At 42.1% G+C, this 26,390-nt stretch overlaps 1 protein-coding gene across 2 annotated transcripts in view; it reads left to right on the top strand.

Moving 5' to 3' along the window:
• Nucleotides 1–26,390, top strand: part of NLK (nemo like kinase) — a 128,661-nt gene that overhangs the window by 86,236 nt on the left and 16,035 nt on the right. For both annotated transcript variants that reach the window (XM_063297175.1, XM_063297168.1), the window contains exons 4-8: nucleotides 12,409–12,515; nucleotides 13,717–13,802; nucleotides 15,839–16,048; nucleotides 18,570–18,671; nucleotides 24,546–24,632. In XM_063297175.1, the coding sequence (XP_063153245.1) occupies nucleotides 12,409–12,515; nucleotides 13,717–13,802; nucleotides 15,839–16,048; nucleotides 18,570–18,671; nucleotides 24,546–24,632 (592 nt within the window). The remainder of the gene's footprint in view (nucleotides 1–12,408; nucleotides 12,516–13,716; nucleotides 13,803–15,838; nucleotides 16,049–18,569; nucleotides 18,672–24,545; nucleotides 24,633–26,390) is intronic.

Here is a 26,390-nt window from a genome sequence, read left to right on the forward strand (position 1 = left end):
TCTTCTGACTGGGAGGTAGGTCCACAATAAAATCCATAGAAATCTCATCCCAGGGACGGGATGGGCTGGCCACTGGCTGTAGAAGCCCTTGTGGTTTTCCTCCTTTTCGCTTTGACATGGCACAAACAGGACAGGAAGCAACATAGTCTTTTATATCACGCCTTAAGGTTGGCCACCAAAATTGACGGCGAACCAAATGCAAGGTTTTGACAAAACCAAAGTGTCCAGCAAGTTTATCATCATGGGAACGCTGCAAAACATCAGCTCTTAAAGTTTCAGGCACATAAAGGCGGTGTTCCACCCACGCCAGACCGTTTTCAAAAGAAACGTCTCTATTAGCTAGCAACCAAGTGTCAGATTTCAGTGCCTGGAGAAAGTCCTTCTGTAACTGACAAGGAACTTGCATTTTCCGCTTCCCAGACGGGGCTGGGGCGGAGTTGCCTGCGCACGGGTCTGGCTCCAAGTGACGGCAACCAAGCCCAGTTGTGGTTCAGTGAGAACAGTCCCAACTATATCTGCCACGTGGTCAAGGTCCTGAGGTAGATGTGACAAAGCATCGGCCAGAAAGTTTTTCTTTCCCAGAATAAATTTTAACTGGAAGTTAAAGCGACTGAAAAATTGAGCCCAGCGAATTTGTTTAGGACTGAGACGCCGGGGGGTGCAGAGGGCTTCCAAATTCCTGTGATCAGTCCAAACCTCGAAAGGGCATTTAGCGCCTTCCAGGAGGTGACGCCAGGCTTCCAAAGCGGCTTTTACAGCAAAAGCCTCTTTTTCCCAGACCTGCCACCGGCGTTCAGTTTCAGAAAATTTTCTGGACAAATAAGCGCAGGGTTTCAAGTGATTTTCAGAATCTCTCTGTAACAATATAGCCCCAACTGAGGAGTCAGAAACAACTTGGACCACAAAGGGGCATTCAGGATCGGGGTGCTGTAAAATAGGCTCAACAGTGAAGAGGGTTTTTGACTTCTCGAATGCTGCCTGACATTCAGGCGTCCAATTCAGCACTGCCCCAGGGTTTTTTACTTTGCGTGTCTCCCCCAAACCCTTAGGTAAAGGTAAAGGTTTCCCTTGACGTAAAGTCCAGTCGTGTCCGACTCTAGGGGGCGGTGCTCATCTCCGTTTCAAAGCCTTGGAGCCGGCGTTGTCCATAGGACACTTCCGGGTCATGTGGCCAGCATGACTCACGGAATGCTGTTACCTTCCCGCCGAAGCGGGTACCAATTAATCTACTCACATTTGCATGTTTTCGAACTGCTTGGTGTGCAGAAGCTGGGACGAGCAACGGGAGCTCACCCCGCCGCGCGGTTTCGAACCGCCGACCTTCCGATCGACAGCTCAGCGGTTTAACCCGCAGCGCCACCGCGTCCCAAACCCTTGGTACAGAGTAAATCAGTAAGGGGCAAAGCAATCTCAGTGAACCCCTGGATAAATTGGCGATAGTAATTACTGAACCCTAGGAAACTTTGCAATTGCCTCCAGGTGCGGGGACGTTCCCAACTTAAAATCGCCTGAATTTTTGCAGGGTCCATTTCAATGCCCTTGTCAGATACCCTATAGCCTAGATAGTCAAGTTGGGTCTTGTGAAACTCACATTTGGAAAGCTTGGCATAAAGCTTGGCATCTCTAAGCTTACTTAACACCTGTTTGAGAAGGCGTTCGTGTTCCTCCTCGGATTCAGTGTAAATGAGCACATCGTCCAAATAAACCAGGACCCCTTTAAACAAATGATCATATTATACTTCATTAATCAATTGCATGAAGACTCCGGGCGCCCCTGCTAACCCAAAGGGGAGGACTTTGTACTGAAATGAACCCAGTGGACAATTAAAAGTAGTTTTCCACTCATCTCCAACTCGTATGCGGATGCGGAAATAGGCTTCACGAAGATCGAGCTTGGAGAAAATCTTGCCCTTAGACAAGTGAGCTAACATGTCCTTCATGAGTGGCAGAGGGCATTTGTTGCAAATTGAGACGGAATTTAACCCCCGATAGTCCAGAGTCGAAGCGTGCCATCTTTCTTTTCCCGGAAGAGCACAGGTGCCCCAACTGGGAATTTGCAGGTTCAATAAACCCCCTTGACAGATTTTTGTCAATAAAGTCCCGTAATGCCTCAAGCTCCTTCTGAGTCATTGGATAAATTTTTGGCTTGGGCAATTGAGCGTTGGGAACCAACTCTATTGCACAATCAGTTTTCCAATGGGGGGGTAACTGATCTGCTTCCATTTCCCCAAAGATGTCTGCAAAGTCCTGGTATCAATCGGGCAAGCCTTCTAAACGTGCCAAACTAGGGTGCGACATGGCAATTGCAGCCCTTCCAACCCCCGCACTTGAAGCTCTCTCCGCAGTAGGGGCTTGGTAAAACCCATCCTTAAAAGTCAGAGTTCTGTGTTCCCAATTTATATGTGGGCTTCGATAGGTCAACCAGGGAATCCCCAGAATTACCAAGGGGTTGCCAACAGGTGCCACTACAAATTTTAAAGTCTCACAGTGGCTGCCCATTTGCATTGTGACAGTTCCAGTGAAATGGGTTGCCACCGCCCCCCCCCCGCCCCCCGCCGTTGAACCATCCAACTGTGTGAAGATCAAAGGCTGCTGGAGGGGGAAGCTAGGCAGGTCCAAAGCAGCAACCAGATCAGGGTGAATCAGACACCTGGAACACCCAGAGTCAACTAAAGCCCAGACCTCTGTAGTCTTTGTGCGGGAGCCCAATTTCACTTTTACTGCTAGAGTGGGACAGTCAGCACCCACCGTAGCATCCTCGTGCCCATCCTCCTCCACCTGCCCACAGGCGCTCTTCATGGCAGGTGGCTGGCGTTTCCCGCCGGCTCCTTAGAGTCATCTTCTGCCTCTCCCGAGAAGTAGAATACTTCCTTGGCATCGGCTGCCCCCTTGGCTGCTGTCATCCGCCGCGAGGGGGGCGGCGATTTGGCCGGCACCTTGCCCACTCGATCTCCAGCCTTGGCTTGGGCAATCAGCTGCTCGATGCCCTTCCTTTCCACGTCGTAGACACTGATCCCTCGCATAGTGCCGATCTCTCTCCTCTTCCCAGGCTCTATAGCCTGGCCAGGTAGCAGTTGCAGCACTTCGGAGTCCCATCATGGTGGCTAGTTGTTTTTCAGGTCGTTTGGTTTGCATGAAGGTATGCTGGGCATGCTCAGCCTTGCCGGCCAGGCAGATCCATTCATACAATGTCTCTGGGTCGTCTCTACACAACGCCCACTGCAGGAAGTCCTGGTTGAGTCCCTCTTTAAACCGTTCTATTAAGGTTGACTGAGACCAGTCGGGGATTTTCCCAGCTAAAGCCTTAAACTCCAGGGCGTAATCAGCTACAGACAGTTGGCCCTGGGTAAGATCCTTCAGTGCCTTTTTAGCTCTTGCCTTGGCTAGAGGATCCTCAAAATGCAGCTTTAACGCCCACATGAAGTCCTCAAAATACTCAAGCTCGGGGGAGTCAGCCTCACTTAATTGAACATACCAGTCAGCCGCTTGTCCCTTCAACTTGGTGGCAATGGCAGTTATTTTAACCTCTTCGGAAGGGAAGCATGGTCCAAACTGCCTCATGTAACTTTTAGCATTAGTGAGAAAGAAAGATAACTTGGTTGGATCCCTATCAAACTTGACAGAAAAGTCTTTCACCCCCACTCCTGTTGGAGCTGAATCAGCGGCTGCTTGAGTGGTTGGGCCCCAGGTTACAGTAGTACTCCCTCCTTGGGGTGGGGACACTGGTGGTCGAACTCTGCGGGGTGGAGATTCATCCCGGCACTGTCTCCGGCCCCGCTCCGCCGGCAGTTTGAGTTGGGGGATGGAGGATGATTGTGTGGAGCTGTAATCTCCTTCGCGCCTCGGCTGCCCCCCCCCCCCCATGATAGAGACAAGTTTCTTAATATGTACTCCATCGATTCTATTTTGGCCTCCACCACTCTTAGCCTTTCAGGGGTTTGAGATTCCTCCCTCCCTCGCGTGTTAGGCTGTCTCCCTGTTGATACCGTGGTAGATTCTACAGTTGGGGTCATCGGGAACCGATACTTCCAGAACGCCTGGGACGTCCCTGGCTGGGGTTCTCCCATTTCATCCCAGGTGATCAACTCTGCGGGCGATTCGCTGGTTGCTGGTTGCTCTGGTTCTCTCCCATCGTCGGATTCCTCCACCTCAGGGCTGGAACTCAAATCCTGCCGGAAACCTGAAGGTTCTGGGGTGAGGCTCAGTTCTCCGCTCTTGACCGTTGACTCGGGCATCAAGCCAGTCAGTTCCTCAAGTCCCCTGGTCGTGAGCTTGGACTCGGCCATCATTAACTATTTTCCCTCACAAGAAACTAATCTTGGTAGGAGCTAACGGTACAGCTTTGGTGATTCTCAGCTTTATGTAATGGTTGCCTATTCTAAAACACCATCAGACTCATGAGCAGGATCACAAAGATACCTGATTTATTAAAGAATAGTATGCAGGATCACAAAGAAAGCTGAGAATGATAAAAGCGCGCCAAATGCAAACTAAAAACCCTCGGTACAAATGAGATCCCTCCCCCCGTAGAATCTTCCCAAGCTCACAATCCCAGGTGCTCCTAACGGCTTCTGATGGTCCGCGGGAAAAGTCCTTGAACAGAGCACATAACCCAAACACATTCCATTGAAATGAACATAGATACAGAGCTTGGCACAAGGTTTCACAGCAGCTCCCTCCCAAACAGAAACGCGCGTCAGCACCATGGCATGTGAAACGTTACGATGTATACTGTACATTGAAACAGTGAACATGACAGTATCTATTTAGTGAATTTATTCTAATGGAGTTTGCACAGGTTGCATTTAAAACTGATTTCAAGCTGTGCCAGCAGTTGTTAATGCACATTTGGATGCAATGTTTCCTTTCCCTCAGAGCTTAACACAACCTCTGTAAGGGCTGGATTCGCTGTACAGAATCTCTAAATGTTTCAAGGAGCTTTTTGGAGTACAAATTGTGCTGTAAAGCAACAGTCCAGTTTTAAGAACTACCTGTAAAAAGTCGAGGTGGTGTGATTGATGGCTCTTGGTTTAAAAGGACAAATTAACATTGAGAAGGATTTTAAAACTGTGTAAATGAAGAAGTCCTAAAAAGATTCCTGACAACTTAAAACACCTCACCTGGTCTTTGGATTAAATTGAAAACAAACTAGTATACTCAGAGGGTAGGGAACAGCAATTGGCTATCATGTAATAGTAGCATGTTGTGAATACACATTGCGTATTTTTGTCAGATTCCATCCATCTCAATTCCAAACGTCTTTACAAATCTTATGCCGGTATGCAGGAGCACTTAAACAGGATGGTTCACATAGGATTCACGCTTTTCTCAGAATATGTGATTTTTCTCCAGGGAAAAGCATTGTTAACTGAATTAGAACTACATTGTAAAGGAGAGAGGGAGTGGCCTGGAAGGACAGGAAGAAGGCCTGCTTCCAAGGCAACAGTCAGAAAAAAGGGGGGCTGAGGCCAGGCCAAGAAAGTAACTTGAGTAAATGGCTCAGATAGCCCCTCCCTAGTTCACACTCAGGGAGGAAGGACACACTCAGACTTGCAAGGTTGGTGTCAACCCTACAAGGTAGACCAGACTAAGAACCCAATGCTGTGGAGGCCAGTACTACTATTATTGTAGCAGAATCTTCAAGTCTGAATGTGCTTCCTCCTTCCCTCCCTCTATCTTCGCATGAACTAGAGAGGGGCTTCTCTGACACAGTTTCCCAGGTTTGTTTGTTTATTTTATTTATTTATTTTCTATCCCACCTTTATTATTATTATTATTTCTTGGCCTGGACTCAAGCCACACTTAGGTGACCATGGCCTTGGTAGCAGCTCTTCCTCCTGTCCTTCAAGGCCATTCCCTCTGTTCTCTTCATATATCCTGTTTTGTGACTGAATGCACACTCATATTGCAGAAGCACACCATGCCCCAGCTAATGGGAAACATCTCTATGTTTTCCTTCCCTTTTGCAGTCCCAGGGCAACCAGTTCTTAGGGCTGAGTGCTATTTCCTGCAGGGAAAAGAAGGAAGTTCCCAGAAGCTGCTCTTTGTCTTGCTGATAAATGTGAGGTGGGAGCTGCTATCTTTTAAGGGTTCCTGATCCCCTGGCTGGTATCGTGTTTTTACTATACCAAAACATGCCAAACACGTCCTGCATAGGCAGATGACCCACAGAACTGGAATTAGCTAGAAAAATAACAGTTTGATTATTACATGGGCATGATGCAAACACCTTTGAAATACTCTTTGTACCTTTTGAAATATTGGCATATTTGGCTGAGGTCAGGCATCCCGAAATGGGCTCAAGGCAATAAATATTGTCACAGCTTTTTATTTATTTTTTTCCTCCAAATTTGCCTTTTCTTTGGTGTACATATTTTGTTAGGATGACCTGCTCAGATTGTCTTAATTTCTGCTGCTCAGATGCAGATATAATTAACAAGGAATAATTAGCTACCTGTATACCATATCTGTGTCAAAGAGGTGGACCCATGAGACTCATATGTGAGTATAATTCTGAACTCAGGAGAAAGGACTGAAGTTACCACTTTCTTCATCTAGAAGACAGCAGGTTACTCTTTTGTGCCTTAAATTCCAGTTGTGATTCTTGTTTTTCTTTGCTGTTTCTAAAACAAATATAATTAAACCATTGGAAGGAATATACTTGTCAGTTTACCCCTCATTGTAAATATATCTTTACAGGACCCCTACAAAGTAGTTTTGAGAAGCAGAAAAGAATAAATAAAATGTAGAGCTAGTATAATAAATTGTTAGCTGCCCAGAGTCATGTTTGTGAGAAGGACGGCCATATAAGTAGTTTTAAAGAAATAAAATTTGAGACAGCAACAGACTTTAAAATACACACACACACACACATACACACACATAAATATATGTAATGTATTGTTCCAATCCATAGGTTTCTTTTTAGATTGTATAAATCTCTTGCCTTTTCCTAAGCAAAATCAGTCCTGTAAGTTTTAAAAATGCAAAGAGTAGCAATTCCTTAAAATGGCAAAAAAGGAATGTTTTTGAGTAGTGCTGCCTCCCCCTCCCCTCCCCTCCCCTCACTTCCAAATGAGAAGAGCCAATATTGAAAAGATGTTATCATCTGTGCCACCCTTTGTATGTCAGATCAACATTCCCTGATCCAGCTCCTTTTAGATACATTGAGCCTGCAACACCAACTCTCTGTCTTTTCTTTTTTAAATTTAGAATTAGTTTCTTCACTCCTGCTTGTCCATAAAATCTTTCAGTGCTGTTACCAAAAAGCACAGCTTGGTACTCGAAATTCAAGATACACTGGTTTTGCTTCAGGCTCTATATCCTCCCAGGCTCTTGTCAACAACCAAGATGATACATCAGAGATCTTGCTTGGCAATTGCATTGATGTAGGAGGTGGAGCCAGGCTCCCATCTCAATCTCCCTTTCAGTTCTATTGGAAGACTTTATTGGAGACTGTAGAAAATCGTTTAATCATCTAAGCAGGTATGATTCAAGTGAACAGACAGGAGCAATTGCTGTTTCCCAAGCTGCCTCTTCAACTATCTTAATGTTGCATGTGAGAAGTGGGTGGGTTCTTGTTGAGGTTTCCCTACTAACAGATTAAGCTACTATTATACCTAATCATTTGGCCGGGTGAAAGGTTGCAAGTGATTGTCTCCTCTCACGTGCTTCATGCAAAATAGCCTGGGGGGAGGACCTGCCCGGACTTGTCTTTTCACTTCCTCTTTTTTCTCTCTGCCGGCATGTAGCAAGCCAGGTAGCTCTCAATGAGAGCTAAGTCCTTTAAATGTTTTGCTTTTGTTTTTGCTTTCTGTAAATAAATTATTTTTTATAGAAATGCTTGGTGTGTGACTTTTGTTGACCTCTCCTGGGCTAAAGGCTTTCCCAGCATCTGCCAACAGGTTATGTGCCCAGTAAACAACGCAGTAAAACCCAGAGAGAAAAGAGAGATCAGCTCCACACCTCATGCACAATTTAAAGGCAGGTAGCAAAGACCTGTGAAGATTTTCTTTGGAGCCACCTGGAGATTTTCCAGCAACTGCCGGTCTGCAGGACAAAGAAGCTAGCTGAGGTGACTTGCAAAAGAAGGAAGAAGCCATGGCTGCCTCCCAGCCCTCAGCAATGCCTCTGGAGCGCCTATCAGAGACCAACTATTTGAATTGGGCCCTGAAGATGGAAATGTATCTTCGCAGAGAGGATCTTTGGCTGCAAATTGGTGAGCAAACCCCCCAAAATCCCAGTGCTGAATGGCTGAGAAAGGATGAGCGGGCTAGAGCCACCATTATCTTGGGAGTTGAGGACAATCAGCTAGTCCACGTGCGAGGCATGCAGTCTGCAAAGCAACTTTGGGACGCTTTGAGAGACTTATATGTAAAGGCAACAGCAGGGAGTAAAGTTACTCTGACGAAAAAGCTGTACAGAGCCTACCTTGCAGAAGGAGAAAGCCTTCCTGAGCACCTGCATTATATTCAGCAGCTGTTTGTTGAGTTGCAGGAGAGAGGAATGGAATTTACACCTCTCACAAAATCCTATATCCTCCTGTCCTCACTAAATGAAACGTGGGACACGCTGATCTGTACCATGGAGGCTATGCCTGAAGCAGACCTCACCCCATCGTATGTTACACAGCGCTTACTCGCTGAATGGGAGAAGAGAGAGGAAAGATCCCCCCCCATCTCTTCTGGAAAGCTGCAAGACCAGAAAATGAGGGAAAAGAAGGGAAAGGAACCTGAGGCCACAGCACTAGCAAGCCAGCGATGCTTCACTTGTGGTTCAGCTGGACATTTGCAAAGAGACTGTGCCATGAGACCCAAGAGTAGAAAGACAGAGCAGAAGAACACAAGGGCAACACAGAAGAAGGCTCTTCAGACAACCCAAATTGCACAGGTTGTTGAGAAGGGTAATTCTGATGTATGGGTGTTAGATTCTGGGGCCAGTTGTCATTTATGTAATTGTAAAAGCTCTTTTGTGTCACTGTCTAAAACTGAAAGACAAAGTGTATCTTTGGCTGATGGGTCTGTGACCAAAATTATGGGACAAGGTGACTTGTATTTATCCTGCTTAGGAGAAACTGTAAAAGGTGTGTTGTATGTGCCAAATTTACAATCAAACCTTTTATCTGTGGCACAATTGGCTGCAACAGGGTATATCATAACATTTAAGAAAAATGCTTGTGAAATACGTAAAAATGGGAAATTGTGTGCTACTGGTATGTTAAAAGACTCCTTGTACATTGTGCAAAATGCAAGGAAGCCAAGCTGCAAGGCTGCAGTTGGCAACACACCATATCATGACCAATGTGTACACCTGATGCACAGGAGACTTGGTCATGCTAATTACAAGTATATAGCACAAATGCCACAGCTGTGTGCTGACCTAAAGATAAAACCCTGTGATAAATACTTAGATTGTGTAGTTTGCAAAGAATGCAAAACACTAAAAGCTCCTGTGAGTAAGCACAGTGACAGAGTTACAACTAGACCTTTGGAAATTGTACACTCTGATATTATTGGTCCTTTTGCTCCAAGTCTTGGACAAGCAAGGTATGCAATGACCATCATTGATGATTTCTCAAGATACACATTTATCTACATCTTAAAACATAAAGATGAGGCATTTGAGAAATTTAAAAGTTTTGTGACATGGGCAAATGGAAAATTCCCTAGGCCTGTATCTGCACTCCAGTGTGATAGAGGAGGAGAATACCTTTCTCACAAATTTAGAAGGTTCCTAGTGGAAAAAGGGATAGAACAAATTCTTTCTAACCCGTACACCCCTCAGCAAAATGGTGTTGCTGAAAGAAAGGGCAGAACCTTGCAAAATGCGATGGAATGCATGTTAAAAGATTCACGATTATGTTTTAAGTTCTGGGGAGAAGCTTTATCGACTGCTTGTTATGTTCAGAACAGGTTGTATAACTCTATGATTCAGGACACTCCATTCCATTTGTTTTATGGTGTGAAACCAAAGGTAAGCCATCTTAGAGTGTTTGGTAGCACTGCATGGGTTCACATTCCAAAACAGCAGAGAAGGAAAGGAGGCCCCACAACAAAGAAAGCCATCTTTGTTGGCTATGAACAAAGCCAGAGGAGCTACAGGTTCATAATGGGAGAGAAATTAATAATTAGCAAAAGCGCTTCTTTTGCTGAACAAAACTGGGGGAGATTAAATTCTAGCTCTCCAGTTGAACTGACCACCACAAGAGAACAGCAAGGACTTGCTGATGGTGATCTTTTGCCTGATGAGGACATTAAACCAGAAAAGCAAATTGAAGATCTGTCTGATGAGATAGATGCTTCTCAGGAAAGTGATAGGAGTCAAAATTTAAGCCCTGTATTACCTCGCAGATCTCAGAGGAGTAATAAAGGCGTTCCTCCATCACGTTTTCAGGCTGAAACAGTAAAGGCTTTTCACATATTCACAGAACCTGAGTCTTTAGAACAAGTGAATGCTTTACCACCTGAGATTGCACAAAATTGGCATTCTGCCATGCAACAGGAATTAGCATCCTTGAAAGAAAATAAAACATGGAAACTGGTAAATCTACCTCCCAATGAACGCTGTCTGGGTTGTAGGTGGGTTTTCAAACTGAAAAGGGATGCTGATGGCAAAATCCAAAAATATAAAGCAAGGTTGGTTGCAAAAGGGTTCACTCAAAGGAAAAGCAGATCCCTGTGTATATATGAAGAAGGACAAACAAGGCTGTATGTATCTGTGCATTTATGTTGATGATTTGCTGCTATTCACATCAACAGAAAAACAAAGGCTTGATTTTGAAGCCTGCATGAAAAGCCATTTCATATTAAAAAGCCTTGAAGTTGTGACCAATTACCTAGGTTTGGAAAAACACAGGAAGAAAAATGGTAACTTTCTGTTAAACCAAAGGGGAGATAATGGTAATGTGAATGGAAAGACATATAAAGTCAGAGAAGATTGGTTATGCATCTTAATCTGTAGTGTAAAAAGGGGAGTGTTGAGGTTTCCCTACTAACAGATTAAGCTACTATTATACCTAATCATTTGGCCGGGTGAAAGGTTGCAAGTGATTGTCTCCTCTCACGTGCTTCATGCAAAATAGCCTGGGGGGAGGACCTGCCCGGACTTGTCTTTTCACTTCCTCTTTTTTCTCTCTGCCGGCATGTAGCAAGCCAGGTAGCTCTCAATGAGAGCTAAGTCCTTTAAATGTTTTGCTTTTGTTTTTGCTTTCTGTAAATAAATTATTTTTTATAGAAATGCTTGGTGTGTGACTTTTGTTGACCTCTCCTGGGCTAAAGGCTTTCCCAGCATCTGCCAACAGTTCTCTGGTGTGATTTCTGTGTAAAACCCATGGGATGAGGGGATATCATCTCAGTAGGTTTCTGAGCTGTCTCTAATGCTAGTTTGTAATTCCACCTTAAAATAGTTATCAGAAAGAGGGTACTGATTTTCATCACATTGAATAGTGCTCACTGATCTATCTATATAGATATACTGTAGAATAGATATACTGTAGATAGATAGAGATATAGATAGATATTGTCTTGTCCGTGGTCGTAGAGAATGACAGGGCTAAGATCCTGTGGGACTTCCAGATCCAGATGGACAGGCAGGTATGGCCAGTCAACCAGACATTGTGGTAGTAGACAAGGACCAGAAGACAGCGGTGGTGATAGATGTAGTGGTACCAGCGACATCCAGAGGAAGGAGTATGAAAAGCTGGAGAAATACCATGACCTGAAGAAGGAACTAGAGAGGATGTGGGAAGTGAAGGCCAAAGTGGTCCGAGTGGTGATAGGGGCACTCGGGGCTGTGACTCCCAAGCTGGGAGAGTAGCTCCAGCAGATCCCAGGAACAACATCGGAGCTCTCTGTCCAGAAGAGTGCAGTGCTAGGAACAGCTGAGAACCTGCTCAGAACCCTCAAACTCTCAGGCCTCTGGTAGAGGACCCGAGGTTGAGGAAGACACACACCACCCATAGGGGTGAGAGGGGAGTTTGTTTATTTATTTATATTGATATATTCATACAAACACACATGCAATTTCATTTCCTGTCAGTCCAGATCTGTCACTGTGACTTTTTGTCTTGTTTCCTCATGTAAAATTGCCAATCTGAAAGAAAAGTGCAAGTTTTAAAAAATGGGTCATGTGTAACTGAAAAGAAAAACAGATTTACTGACCTCAAGCAAAGATTTTTTTGAGCGGTCCTCTAGTCAAAAAAACCTGGCTTAGAGGTAAACAGCAAGGCCTTTATGATGGAAATAATTCTTAGCAACTGTTCAGATCTTTTCTGATTCTGTAATATATAAATAGCTACAGGTTAAAAGATATGAGAAAGAGCTCTTGTTGTGATGTCTCTTGCATCTTACTGGAATTGAATTATCTGATCCACTTTCTGACTTGTATTTTCCTTAATGAATATAATTAAAGATATGTTGTTACAGAATTGATGCAGAGTGATCTCCATAAGATTATTGTCTCTCCTCAGCCACTCAGCTCAGATCACGTCAAAGTTTTTCTTTACCAGATTTTAAGAGGTAATTTACTTTGATTTTTAATGCGGAATAAATATATTGGAGTCCCCGCTGCAACATGTAAGCGTATTTCCCCACTGCTGACCATGTAATATAAACACTCTGGCAGAAGCCAATTTGTGGGACTGCCCATAAAATAGCGGGGTGGAGGGGGACAGCATGAAGGCAAATCTGAAACAGGAGGAGGGGGCATATAAATTAAAATGAGGTAAAGGGTGGCCCCGCAAGTAAGCACATTTTTAAAACCATTTACAGCTGCAAAGTAATTTGTGGATTAGTCATACTGTATTGCTTTTCTAATGTTCATACAGTCCCTATGAATAATATGAATTCAATTTGCAATTGATAAAATATATGCTTTTTTAGTTTAGAAAGTTTTTTTTAATCCAAATGCGTTTTAGAAAAAGGTGAATTTGAACCTGAGTCTCCCTAGTCTTAGTCTAGCACAGTGTTTCTCAACCTCAGCCATTTTAAGCTGTGTGGACTTCAACTCCCAGAATTCCACACAGCTTAAAGTTGCTGAGGTTGAGAAACACTGGTCTAGCATATGCACCATACTTCTTGAACAGGGTATGTGATACAGTGGCTAAAATATTGGACTAGGATTAAATCCACCCTCGACTGCTGAGGCTCACTGGGTGAATTTGGATCAGTTAACTATCTCTCTTCTCAGACGAAGTACTATATACACCACCTTGCTCCGAGATTAAATGGGGTGGTTGTTTTTCTTAGTGTTGTTCTGCATGCACTCCATTTGCCTAGTTCTTACAGTGAAGATTATCAAGGGATGAAGCAAAAAGGATTGTTTCTTTGTTTATTGGCCAGCTTGTTGCAGAGCCTGATGCTGATTTGGGCTGAGAGGGAGTGACTGGCCTAAGGTCACCCAGCTGGTTTCTGTGACTAAGGAAGAACTTGAACCTCAGTCTCCCCACTCCTACTACAGCTCCTTAACCACTAAATCATGCTGGCTGCCTTCTGGACTTGATTGATTATGTGCCACCAAGTTGGTGTTGACTCTTTGCAACCACAGAGATAAATTTTCTCCAGGACCCTTCTGGACCAAAGGGGGTATTAGTATAAAAAAAGAATATTTTGGCTAATGTGCTACAAATGTGTCCGTTTTTGCAGGCACAGACTTGATCCACAGCTTGTTTCTGCGCACCATGTGGTTTTTAAACTTCTGCTCTGCTTTGCTTTTTTCTAGGCCTGAAATACTTACATTCAGCTGGTATTTTGCATCGAGACATTAAACCAGGGAACCTTCTTGTGAACAGCAACTGTGTTCTTAAGGTATTTTTTAAATGCCTATATAAAATAGGCAGCCCTTCTGAGTTCATGCAGAAAAGCATTTGTGTGAGGACTTGCTTTTGTGACCTGTCTAACCCCAATATGTTTAGTACAAAACCCTGGAACTTTGCATTTCTTGTTGGGGGAGATGGGTGGTGATAGAAATTTGAAAAATAAATAAATGAATAAATTTCTCTGAAACAGTCATAAATATTAATGATGAGTTTGTGCTGGCGAAGTAGCTGTCTCTATTTTAAAAATAGGATTTCATTGAATGCATTATTGGCATTATGATTACCACACTGAGAAGTGTTGTTAACCACTCACTTGCCATATTTCATAACTAAGGTTGTCTTCTATTGGCATAAACAATTTCCCTTGGAGTGAGTAGTGGCAGAGGGAGAATTATATTTCTCCTCATCTCCTCCTCATGATAAAGTTAAATAAAAGCCAGAGATTCTCCCTCATTGTAAATAAATAAGGTATTCTCTCCAGGTCCTCCTGAAGGCAATGGCTTTTCTTTCCTGTTAACTGAGCAGCTTAGGATTCTGGTCTGGGCAGTCTGGTCTCTTTTCTCTCTGGCGTAAAAGTTAGTGTTTACTCCAGCACAAATCATGTTATGTTCATTTGAATCTCTTCATATTCCTATTTCTGAGAGCATTGGCTATACAATGGCTTACTGCTACATGTGGCTAGGGACTCATTGTTACAAACAGCAAACTGGATTGTACTTTAGACACGTAACAGGAGCACCTATGACTGAATCTGCTTACATACAAAATTAGTCTGCATATTACAATAACAATGAGGGCCAGGTTAGAATACTTTTTCATGATATAAAGTACTAGTTTTCTCTCTGGAGAGATTTACAGGTGGTCCTTGCTTAACAACCATTCATTTAACAACGGTCTGAAATTACAACAGCCTCAGAAAAAGTGCTTTACGACCTGTATTCACATAACCATCACAAACTGTCACACCACCCCCACAGTCACATGATTGCAATTTGGGCATTTGGCAGCCTGCTTGCATTTATGACCAGTTGCCACTGCAGTCACGTGATCACAATTTGCAATGTTTTTTGCTGGTTTCTGACAAAAAAAATCCATTGGGGAAGCTGGATTTGCTTAACGACCACGGTGATTTGCTTAACGATCCATTATTTGCTTAATGACTGTCCTAAAATTGGGTCTGGTCACGTGGTGATTCACTTAATGACTGTACCACTTAACCAATTTTCCACTCCCTATTGTGGTTATTAAGTGAGGACTGTCTGTATGGCTCTTTTGTGTAGAGGACCATAATCTCATGTAAGCCTCACCTGCTCTTCTAACTGGGTACAACCCAGATACAGCTGGACTTTCTCTGCATGTGGAAACTACGCCTTGAAAGATCAGCCCAGAGAAAATCCTGGGTAGAACATCGGCCGGTGTTAATTTACCTTCCCACCATGCACCTAATCATAGCCATGCACACAGGTGGTGGGGAGATCAAGTGGGTGGCAGGGAAGGAAGTACACTTGCCTTCTAGCATGCACAGACATTCATGGATGACCTGGACTTTTCTGTGAGTGTGCCTTCCACTGCATTGTTTCTATTCCCATAATGGTGAGAGGATTACAGGAGTTATAAACTACATGTATAATCTATATTTGCACGTGCCTGGCTTAAATCTGTGCAGTGCCTTCAGCCCAAGCCATGTTTCATGTAGGCTATTACTAGCATGGAGAACCGGTTTGGGGTAGTGGTTAAGGCACCAGGCTAGAAAGTGGGAGTCCATGGGTTGTAGTCCTGCCTTAGGCACAAAGCCAGCTGGGTGACCTTGGGCCAGTCACTCTCTCTCAGCCCCAGGAAGCAGGCAATGGCAAACCACTTCTGAAATCTTACCAAGAAAACTTGAGGGACTTGTCCAGGCAGTCACCAGGAATCAACACTGACTCAAAGGCACCAGAAAGAACAAAGAAATTACAAGGATGACGTATCAGAGCACTTCTTCCTACAGTCAGTGTGTATAACATTAACAAATGTTTACTTTTTCAGATCTGTGATTTTGGCCTAGCCAGGGTGGAAGAATTAGATGAATCTCGTCACATGACTCAGGAAGTTGTTACTCAGTATTATCGGGCTCCGGAAATCCTGATGGGAAGCCGTCACTACAGCAATGCCATTGACATCTGGTCCATAGGCTGCATATTTGCCGAGCTGCTGGGACGAAGAATATTGTTTCAAGCTCAAAGCCCCATTCAGCAGGTATAAAGGTGCTTTGCTTTTAATGTGAAGATCAGGCAATCTACTCCCTCCTAAAGTATTGGATTGCAACTGCCAACATGCCCAGTTGTTATTCAGCACGTGGGGGGCACTAGAATGGGAAAAGGTATTTCCACATTTGGTGATTTTAAGGGTGGCTGCTTGCTTTTTTGTGTGAGTGTGTGTGTGTGTGTGAGAGAGAGAGAAAGAGAGAGATCTTTACTTTTTGTACTAAGAAATTGTGTTTAACCATTGGAGACCTAATTAATATGTTTATTAGTTTGGCCATACGACCATGAGCTGTTTTCCTTACTTTTTTTTCCTATTAGGTTTTCTGGCCCCCTACTTCTTGTGTAGGGATAATAAAGTTGCATTTGCTTATCTGATTCATCTCAGAGCAACCTTGTGAGGTAGATTGTCATCCTTCCCGGGTGACAGATGGGGAGTGGAGGTTGAGATAGAAGCCCGCTCAAGGCCACCCATTTTGTCCAGGAGTTGCGAGGACAAATGTGGGTGGCTTCTCTTTAGCATGCTGAAAGTGCTTTTTAAAAATTCTGATTAGCTAGAAAAGTGAGATGCTCTCCTGAAATCTTTTTGTAAAATATTTAAGTTGGGTGGATAATAGCAGAGTTGCAAAGCTTTGGTAGCTATTCTTGACATTTGCTTCTGTTCACAGTAATCAGTGATTTCCACATTTAGGGTGATGTTGCAAACATTTTTCATTGTAAGAAAATGAATTGTAATATAGTCTAATTGAGAATGAGACTGCTTTGTTCTGTTTTTTTTTTTTTTGCCAGATTAAGGGTGGAAAACTCTTATAGCTGGGCATGGATATAAAGGTTTTGTGACTAGGTGTCAGTTGATTAGATTGCCCTAAAAGAAACTTCCTCAATGCAACACCCTTCATATTTGTCAGGATCTTCAACTATGCTGTCTGGGGAATCTGACAGTCAGGCAGCAGCACACCAGGGCTTTGTATAAACATGTTTCAGTTATTTGATGTTTAAGTTTTGAAGGCAGCTTCCTACATTCACTTGCATGCTTCTTAACTACTTCTCATGTGTAGCTCTCTTAACATGCATGTTGTTCCATGGCCTGTGTGTCATCTTTACAAAAAAAAGACCTTTGTGAGGCAGATGGTTTCTGTTCTGTGAATCAAAAACTGAGGCCAGTTAACGACATATAGCCGCTGAATCAAAGTTCAGTGCTGACTACGGATCTTTTGTCTCCAGTTTTCTATTAAATTTTGGTAGGAATAGTATGCCCATGTAAGCATTATCTATCCTAATGATCTTAAATCGATCTACACATGTTCTGTTGTGGCCTCTCCACATTAAATTTCTTGGAAATATAGTTCATTGAAAGGAGCAGGGATTTGAAGTTACAATTATCAGGATTCTCCAGGCACTTAAAATAAACAGACAGGGTTGCAGAGCTTGAAGGACTGAATTCCCAGTAAATGTGCCTGCCAATTAAGGTAGTCTCCAGAGGCTTTCTCTCTTAACCCTGCTTTCTAACAGAAAGGCAAGTGGCTATCATACAAAAGATATGCTCTGTGGTAATGCCCAAACTACAGAGTTTTATCTGTAGACAAATTTGTGTGCCTTTATTTATTTATTATCTTACTTTATATGGCTGCCCACTCAGGATGCAACCTTAGGTGACTAACAGAGGGTTTAAAACATCAGAAGTAAACAGAAATCCATAAAAACCCATCGCACCAGAGGGAGCTCACTTGTACAGGCTTATGTGCTGTCCTGATTCAGAGCCTGGGAAGAAAACCAGGTCTTCAATGCCTTTTTGAGGGCCAGCAGAATCAGGGCCATCTGAATCTGTGGGAAGATGCTGTTCCATAGAGCAGTTGCAGTGACACAGGAGGCAAGTCTCCTGGGTTCCATCAGATGACACTGCTGGGGACCTGAAGCATGCCAGCCATAGTTTTACCTGATGGGCAGAGATAGAGACAGACAGTCCTATAAATATCCTGGCCCTGGGCGATGAAGGGCTTTATAGGTGACCACTAGCACCTTGAATTGCACTTGGAAGCCAACTGGTCACTAGTGCAGCAATGTTACATGGGTGTACTAGTCTTGCCACTGCATTCTGGACCAGCTGTAGCTTCCAAATGGCCTTCAAGGGCAGCGTGAAGTGTGACGTCTGTTGTGATCTTTACAGTGTTTAACAATATACAAAATCATTTTGTTTGTCTGCTGCTTTTACTATTTGTGGTTTTGTTGCATTTTTTTGCTTCTGTACAAATAGATTGTAAATCTCCTTGAAGTATTACTTATGTCAAAAGCTATTATATAATATATTTATATATTTATAATATATTATATATTATATATTATATATATAAATCACACACACACACACACACACACACATGTACACTTGCCCAGTTTCAAAGAATACCTAAAAGTAGTGAGGAAATGGGCAGTGTATTCTTACTTTTGTATTGACAGAGATTATTTCAGGATAAAATAAAATTGGAGTGCTGTTTTTTTTTTCCCCACTTCTATAGTTGGATTTGATCACAGATCTTTTGGGGACACCGTCACTGGAAGCAATGAGGACAGCTTGTGAAGGCGCCAAGGCTCACATACTCAGGGGTCCTCATAAACAGGTAGAGTGACTACTTTCTGACTTGGAGAATTTGGTAATAGCACCGTCTTCCAGTTCTGTAATTGCAACTTTTGATTTTCAGACTAAGAGCAATACAGGATGGAGATCTACACTCAATCTCACTAAGAAACAAGCCATGGTGTCCTTGTTTACATGGAAAGCATCCCATGAAACCTTGCTGTGTTCTATAAAGCTAACTGTAGCATCTAACCTTTTCTGTTAATATTGTTACATAAATAGATAAGGGAAAAGCTTGATAGCTTAAGTTTTATTTCAAGCTGAGTATGTGTTCTTTCTTGGTTAGGTATAACATACTCCTCCCACATACTAATAACAAGTAATCATCTGCCCGTAATAGGAAAAAAATATGTAATCATTTCTTTCTTGCTCCTAATGGTTTTTCCCAACTTGTACACATGTTAGGTCTGAAATGCTTTCCTTTTTTAACTTTGCATAGGAAAGCAGGGTTTTTTAGACACACCATGCTAAGGAAATAATAGTGTAGGAAGTGATGGAGAACAAACAGCTTCTAATCTTTTAATGTACTTTCTTTTTTCCTAACCAAAAAAGTAGACAGCCTTTACATTTGCATAAAGAGGTCAGGTCTATTTTTAGTTATGAAAATTACTTTTTTAATTTTGGAGCTCATTTTTTTTCTCCTCATTCTAATGCAAAGTTCATCAAGCCCTTTAAGGCCTCAGTCTCTCTATACACTTTCTTAGGAACAACTCCTTTTTAAGTCAATGAGTGTCATAGGGCCAAACAGCTAGAAGATGAGAGTGGAGCCCTGTCCATGATGCTTCCCCAGTCACTATCTTCAGCCCAAATTCCTCTATGTTAGGAGTTCTAGGAATTGTTAGTCTCAACATATCTGAAAGGCACTAGATTGAGAAAGGTTGTAATAAGCCTTAATACCCTAGTTCCCCCAAAAGAAGATGAAGGTGACTTGGAAGTGTGCTTGTCTTGAATTTACTAAAATATGATAATAAAGAAAGAAATTATTGGACACAAATGAACAGGCAAGGGATGAAACATGCCTGAAAGTGTTGCTGGAAAGGGAGGAAAGCTGTTCTCTTTCACTTCAAGAGGGCAAGCAAGCTACCTCTGCTTTCCTCTTGCCATCTTTCATGTATAGAGGTAGGTATTTACAATACTCCTTCTATTCATGGAAGCTCTCCAAACCAGGGTTTTTCACAATTTAGGGTTCTGCAAGAACTTGATGGGGTTTCATGAGAGACTAAGAACAAAAAAAAGTGCACTTCAACACAGTCTGGTACATGCATAACGTTTTTCTAAGGTAAAGAAAGGATAGAGCTTGTCGGCTGACATTCAAAAGCCCCACCCACCCAGGAGGCTTTTGTGCTCATGATAACTCATCACCTCTGAGAAGCAGGCAGCAGGGTTCCAGGAATTTTTTTAACTAAGTTTTCGCAGCCTGAAAAAAAAAATTGAAAAACCCTGCACTAAACAAATGAAGATTCTGGAAAATCAGGATCCTGTGGAGAATCTCCTTCTAGGCTGCTGGTAGCACCCTTAGAAGGATCCAACCAGTTCTGACCACCATTGCCCAATTTCCAATTTTTCCTTTCTTGGGAAGGTTGTAGAAAGTGACAGGAAACACTACCCTAGAAGAAGCAGGCTGTCTGGATCCTTTTCAGTCAGGATTCATGCCTGGGCATGGGACAGAGTCAGCATTAATAGATGGCCTTTGTTGGGACTTAGATAGGGTAGTGTTCTAGTTCTCTTGGACTACTGTCAACAATTGATATATCAACCATGGTATCCTTCATGAGTGCTTACAAGCATAGAGGGTGCTGTGCTTCATTGGTTCCATTTCTGTCCTGAGTAGGCAATTTCAGTCAGTAGTTACAGTGGAAGAGAGATTGGCCCAGTGGCTGCTCCTTTATGGGGTAGGCCAAGATTTTGGTTCCCTCTCCTGTTATTAACGTCCACATATAAAATTGCCAGGAGAGGTCATCCGTTGGTACAGGTTCATCAATATCCTGATGATGCCCAGCATTATACTGCCACTGCAGGCCAGGCTGGCAGTGCCAAGTAATGTCCCAGTGCTTGGAGGCTCTCAGGGTATGGGTGAGGTAAAACAAATTGAAGCTAAACCCAAGCAACATAGACGTGCTATTTCTACAGTAATGTTCTTGGACTGCACCAGTGTTGTCTCTTGAAGGGGAGGCACTTCCTATGAAGGAGCAAATCCACCACTTAAGGATCCTCCTGTACTCATGGCTACTGCTAAATGGGCAGGTGAAGGCCATGGCCAAGGGAGCTTTTGCCATGCTTCAGCAAAGGTGCACCAATTGAAGCTCTTTTTGAAATGTGAGGATCTTGCAGTGATAACTCATTCCCTCATCATCACACAAGTAGAACACTGCAATGTGCTGTACATGAGACTGCTTTCAGAGACTAACCAGAAGTGGCAGTTGGTACAAAATGCAGCAGTCCATGTGCTGTCAGGTTTTAACTTCCAGGAGCACATCACACCTGCTTGTCAAAATAGTTCAAAGATCAAAGAATTGGTTTTGACCTATAAAGCTCTATATGGCTTGGCGCCAAGGTATCTTCAAGACAGCCATCTCCAACCAGAACCAACCAACATATCCAGTATTTGTTTGTTCGTTTGTTTGTTCATTTCTGCAACAGAACTTCCATCTCACAGCAGTGATTCTGGGTGGCATGCAAAGATGAAAAAACATCCCCAAAGTACAAACCCATGCTGTCCCAATTAAACAGTATACCCCAAAAGAAAACCACATCACCAAAACCAACAGAGCTCATCTTAACTACCTAGCCCCAAAGCAGGTATTGCTTGCTTGTCTGTCAAAAAAAATTTTTTTTTACAGTAAGAAAAAAGTTAAATCATTAAGCACATTTTTCCTAAAGCACAGATCTGAGTACAGTAAAAAAGCTTCTGAGGGACACTCTGGAGAAATTTGGGGTCTCTGTAATAAAAAAGAAGCATAGTCCATTGAATAATGTGCATAGAATTAAAATAAATGAAAATAAAACAGTTTTTTCTGGGGTTCCTTATACTGTATGGCATTTTCCTAGGAATTTTGAGAAAAGAGATTAGGATAATAACCTGGATCATTTTCTATATACACATACATGCTTACCCATTATAATGTTCCATTCTGGGTAAGCAACGCTATGCAAAGCACAGAAAGGGAGCAGAAATAATAAGCCAGAGAAATTAAAGGCATGACACAAGAAAATATAATATAGCTGAATCTAGTTTATACCGACACCATTTATTATACCTCCTCAAGTCCTGCTGAAGAGTAAGATCTGGTCTTTATACCCCCTACATGGCAAAAAGCCATAATGCACTTCCCAGATTTTGCACATCATCTCTCATACCCTCACAATATCACAATTCTCCTGAAGATCCTCCGTGGCACAATTAACAAAGTAATCCCCCTCATGTTTTTGCATTAACCCTTGCTACTTTTCCCTTTTCGTGCATGTATGTGTGTGTGCTTTCAAGTCAGCTTTTTGCTCCTGGTGACTACCTGGACAAGTCCCTGCAATTTTCTTGGCAAGGTTTTTCAGAAGTGGTTTGCCATTCCATCCTTCCTAGGGCTGAGAAAGAATGACTGGCCCAAGGTCACCCAGCTGGCTTTGTGCCTAAGGTGGGACTAGAACTCACAGTCTTCCTGTTTCTAGCTTGATGCCTTAACCAGTACATCAAACTGGCTCTCCAGATATTTCCCTTGGTATAGGGCAACAGTAATAGGATTCTTCCAGTTGTCCAGCACAGAAGGATTCTTCACAAACACAAGAAGCCACACAACCACTCCTTAAGCAAGCCATATCCATCTTGTAACATTTCTCTGGTTACATTATCTGTAGCTGCAGCCCTTGTCATTTTAGCATTTCTTTCAATTCAGTCTTTGACATATCACTGCTATTCCCACACAAATCTCTAAAATACTCTTTCTGGCATTCTGTCACTTCAGTTTCATCCCAAATTATTATATCAGTTTTATTTTTAATGTGCTCTGCTGGAAGAGCTTGCTGGACTTAACATTCATTTCCAAACATTTTTTTTTAATTTCCATCAAAAATATTCTGCATTTTCTGTTTCTTTTAATCTTAATTATTCCTTGTTTTCTTTGCAGCCATCTTTTTTCTCTGTTCACATTATACAGCATCTTTCTCTCATTCTCAATTTTGCATCAGTTATGCTCTTGTGGTCTTTATTTTTTCATCCACCCAAGCGTCATTTTTTCATGTTTCCCAGTACTGATACAGACTAAGGTATCTCATGTCCCACTTAAATTTTAAGTAGCTTAAAGCTACCCACTGGGCTCATGTCCATGGTAAAGTTTGAATAAGCATGCTTCCTGAATGTACACTGTGTTCTTGATGAGTTATAATTCACTACAACTATTCCCAATGTGGTACCCTCTCAGGAAATTCCAGAAGTCTGAGAAGGTTACACCATATATAAATGTGACTTCCAGTCTGGGGGAGGGGGGAGTCACATGACTTATCTCCCCATCGTAGGTCACTCATAGCTTTTGGTTACTATTGATTTATTTACTTGTTAAACATTATACTGCTCACTACTGAGGCCTCTCAGCAATTTGTACTGTTCTACTTGCTGTGAAATGTATCTCAAGTACAGAGAGTCTTTCCCTGCCCTGGACTAAGTCTTCATTCTTGGAAGACAATGATAACCTGCATGCTTTACTCACATTTCTGAGACTTAAATACTGAGACTAAATTATTGAGTCTTAAGACTGCCCTGTCTTTAAGGCTAAATTATTGCAATATTTGCTACTTCTCAATGCTGATGGAAGCATTCCCCCTTATTTGTACAGGAGCAGAGCAGTTTGGCTCTTAAGTTCAGTTTATTTCCCTTCCAATACTACTGTAGGTCACCGTCCTGTATTACTCCTCCTGAAATCTCAGATGTGTTCAGTGCACCCAACTCAGATTAGAAAATATCAGCTTATGGAAATGGTTGGGTTGTGATTCAAACACATATTGGATTTTTGCTGTGGTCCGAAGTATGCATATACAGTGTGTGCTGCACTCAGAATTTGAAGCCAAGAAGGTCCTTTGGGACAGGTATGGTATCTGTTGACATCTCCCTGAAGAAGCTGCATCTTTTTCTGGGCTCACATGGCAGCTGTGTCACACAGGTTTGAGTTAAAGAAGTGCCAACAGCACTCTGATATTTGTATGCAGATTTTTTTCCTCCTGCTATGGATTACAGACATGGGGTGGGTGATTTTATCAATGTTATATATATATATATATATATATATATATATATATATATATATATATATATATATATATATTATTGATGGTTCACTCTCATGTATTTTTCATCAACGTTAGGATATTGCAAACTATTGGGAGTCTTTGGAGGGTAGCAGTACACAAACATCTCCAATAAATAAATACACCTTACCAGAATGTTTCTTGTCCTGCCTGACTTTGTATTGCAAAGTGAGTTTTACAACAATTCTGTGAAAGCCTTTAAAAGAAGATTATTCAGTTAATAAGTTTAAAGCAATATTCTTGGTGGGATGGGGTGGGGTGGGGGGAATACACTAAAGCCCAAACAATTCTAGCAATGCAGGCTTGGACTGCCCAGCTGTATCTTGAAATTCTGAGTTTGATCCAATAGAGCTGTTCTCATGAACTTGCCAGAATATACAAACAACTTTATATGAAATGAGCTAGTGAGGAATTGAAAGTCTTCATCTTCTGTGTATCATGTATACAGAAACCCTGAATGGAATGTATTCAGTAATTTTAGCAGTGATTCAGAAAAGACAGTGTTGCATTTTGGCATCTCAATTACTTGTATGAGGCTCAGTGTTTTTTCTCTTTCTTTTCACAGCCATCCCTTCCTGTCCTGTATACATTATCCAGCCAAGCTACACATGAAGCCGTTCATCTCCTTTGTAGGATGTTGGTCTTTGATCCAGTGAGTTGGTGCTTTGTATTATATATTTAAAATAGGAAAAGGGGGGGGGTCATAAACTCTGATAAAAGATATACAAGTGGTCCATAAAATATGGAGGAAAAACGACTTTGAGAACTGTGTGGTGAAGAACATTAAGACAAACAACAACAAAAAATATCCAAAGGTACGTCAAAGGAAGATAGAAAAATAGCAGAAAAACTTAATGAATTCTTGGTTCTGTCCTTATTGCTGAGGGAACAGGACAAATACTAGTGGAATTTTTGGTGCTCTCTGAACTTGGTTGTTTGTTTACAGACGTTTCATTACCCAACTAGGTAACATAATCAGTGCTGCACTGATTATGTTACTTAGTTGGATAATTAAATGTCTGCAAGCAAACAACCAAGCTCACCAGAGACTCCACAGTTCAACCCTGAGCTACATATATTCTCTAGTGCCTAAGCTGGCTTTTTCAGAAGGCAGATTGGATAAACAGACAAAGAGAGATAATGTAATACAAAGTAATACCAAGTTAGGAGCTAGATTGATAAAATAGAAATAATTAAATCCCTGAGTCCTGGTGATGTCCACTCAGAACTTCTCAACTTAAATATGAAATTGCTGTTTTCCACAGGAATATAAGAGCCTTTGCAAATGTTGGCATCTGTTCCTAAGGACTGGAAAGCAGCTGTTGTGACCTATTTTTAAAAATGGATTGAGGAGCAATAAGGAAAATAAAAGCCACTTAGCTTGTGATTTAAAAACAGTATTTTTAAAGAGAAAATAAGAAAACACAAAGCAAGCATGGAAGTCCTTTCTCAATAACCTTCTAGATTTTTATGAAACTTTCCACAAGCAAGTAGACAAAATGTTCCAGTATTATATATTAGGATTATCGGAAAGGATTTTGAACAAATCCATCACCAAAGGCTCCTGAGCAAACTCAGTAGCTATAAGATAAGAGGAGATGTTATGGATTGGCAGTTGATAAAAAAATAGGAAATAAGGAAGAGGAATAAATGATGAGATACGCAACGGTGTCCCCAGGACTTCACATCAGGATCAGTGTTTTTTAACTGTATGTAAATTATCAGAAGTTAGGGGTGAATAAGGAAGTGACCTTATTTGGTATTTCCTGATACTACCCAACTGATAGGGGGACAAATTAAAAAAGGAATTGTCTCCACACATGACTAATGGGCTTCAAAATAGCAAGTGTAGTTCAATAAATGTGCAAAGTGATGCATGTTGGCACAAAGTGTATATTCCACCTGTGCGTTAATACAGTCTGAGCTGGCAGTGACTAATCATGAAAGGAATATTGAAGTCATTGATAGCTCAGTAAAAATGTTAACTCAGTATGCAGGTGCTGTAAAAGAGGCAAATTTTTTAACTTGGAATCGAATTAAAGAAAGAAGAGTTGATATAATCATGCTCTTATGGAAGTCTGTGATGAGACCACATTTGAAGTATTGTGCACAGTTCTGGTCACCTCAGCTTAAGAAAGATATATAGAGCTAGAAAAAAACAAACAACGGCAACAGGGTGGTTAAGAGGCAAAAAAGCTTCCTCATGAGAAAATACTTCAGCAGCTTAGGCTCTGTAGCTTGGAGTGAATGAGGGAAAGGATGGAGGACAGAGATAGATAAAATCATGCAGAAATAGGTAACATGGAGAAAGAAATATTTTCTCCCACTCTCACGTGTTAGAATGAACTCAGAGTCATTCACTGAACCTAAATGTAGGCTGATTTAAGGTTGACAAAAAGAAATAATTTTG

Source organism: Candoia aspera, chromosome 1, assembly GCF_035149785.1.
Source record: "Candoia aspera isolate rCanAsp1 chromosome 1, rCanAsp1.hap2, whole genome shotgun sequence".
Lineage (NCBI taxonomy): Eukaryota > Metazoa > Chordata > Lepidosauria > Squamata > Boidae > Candoia > Candoia aspera.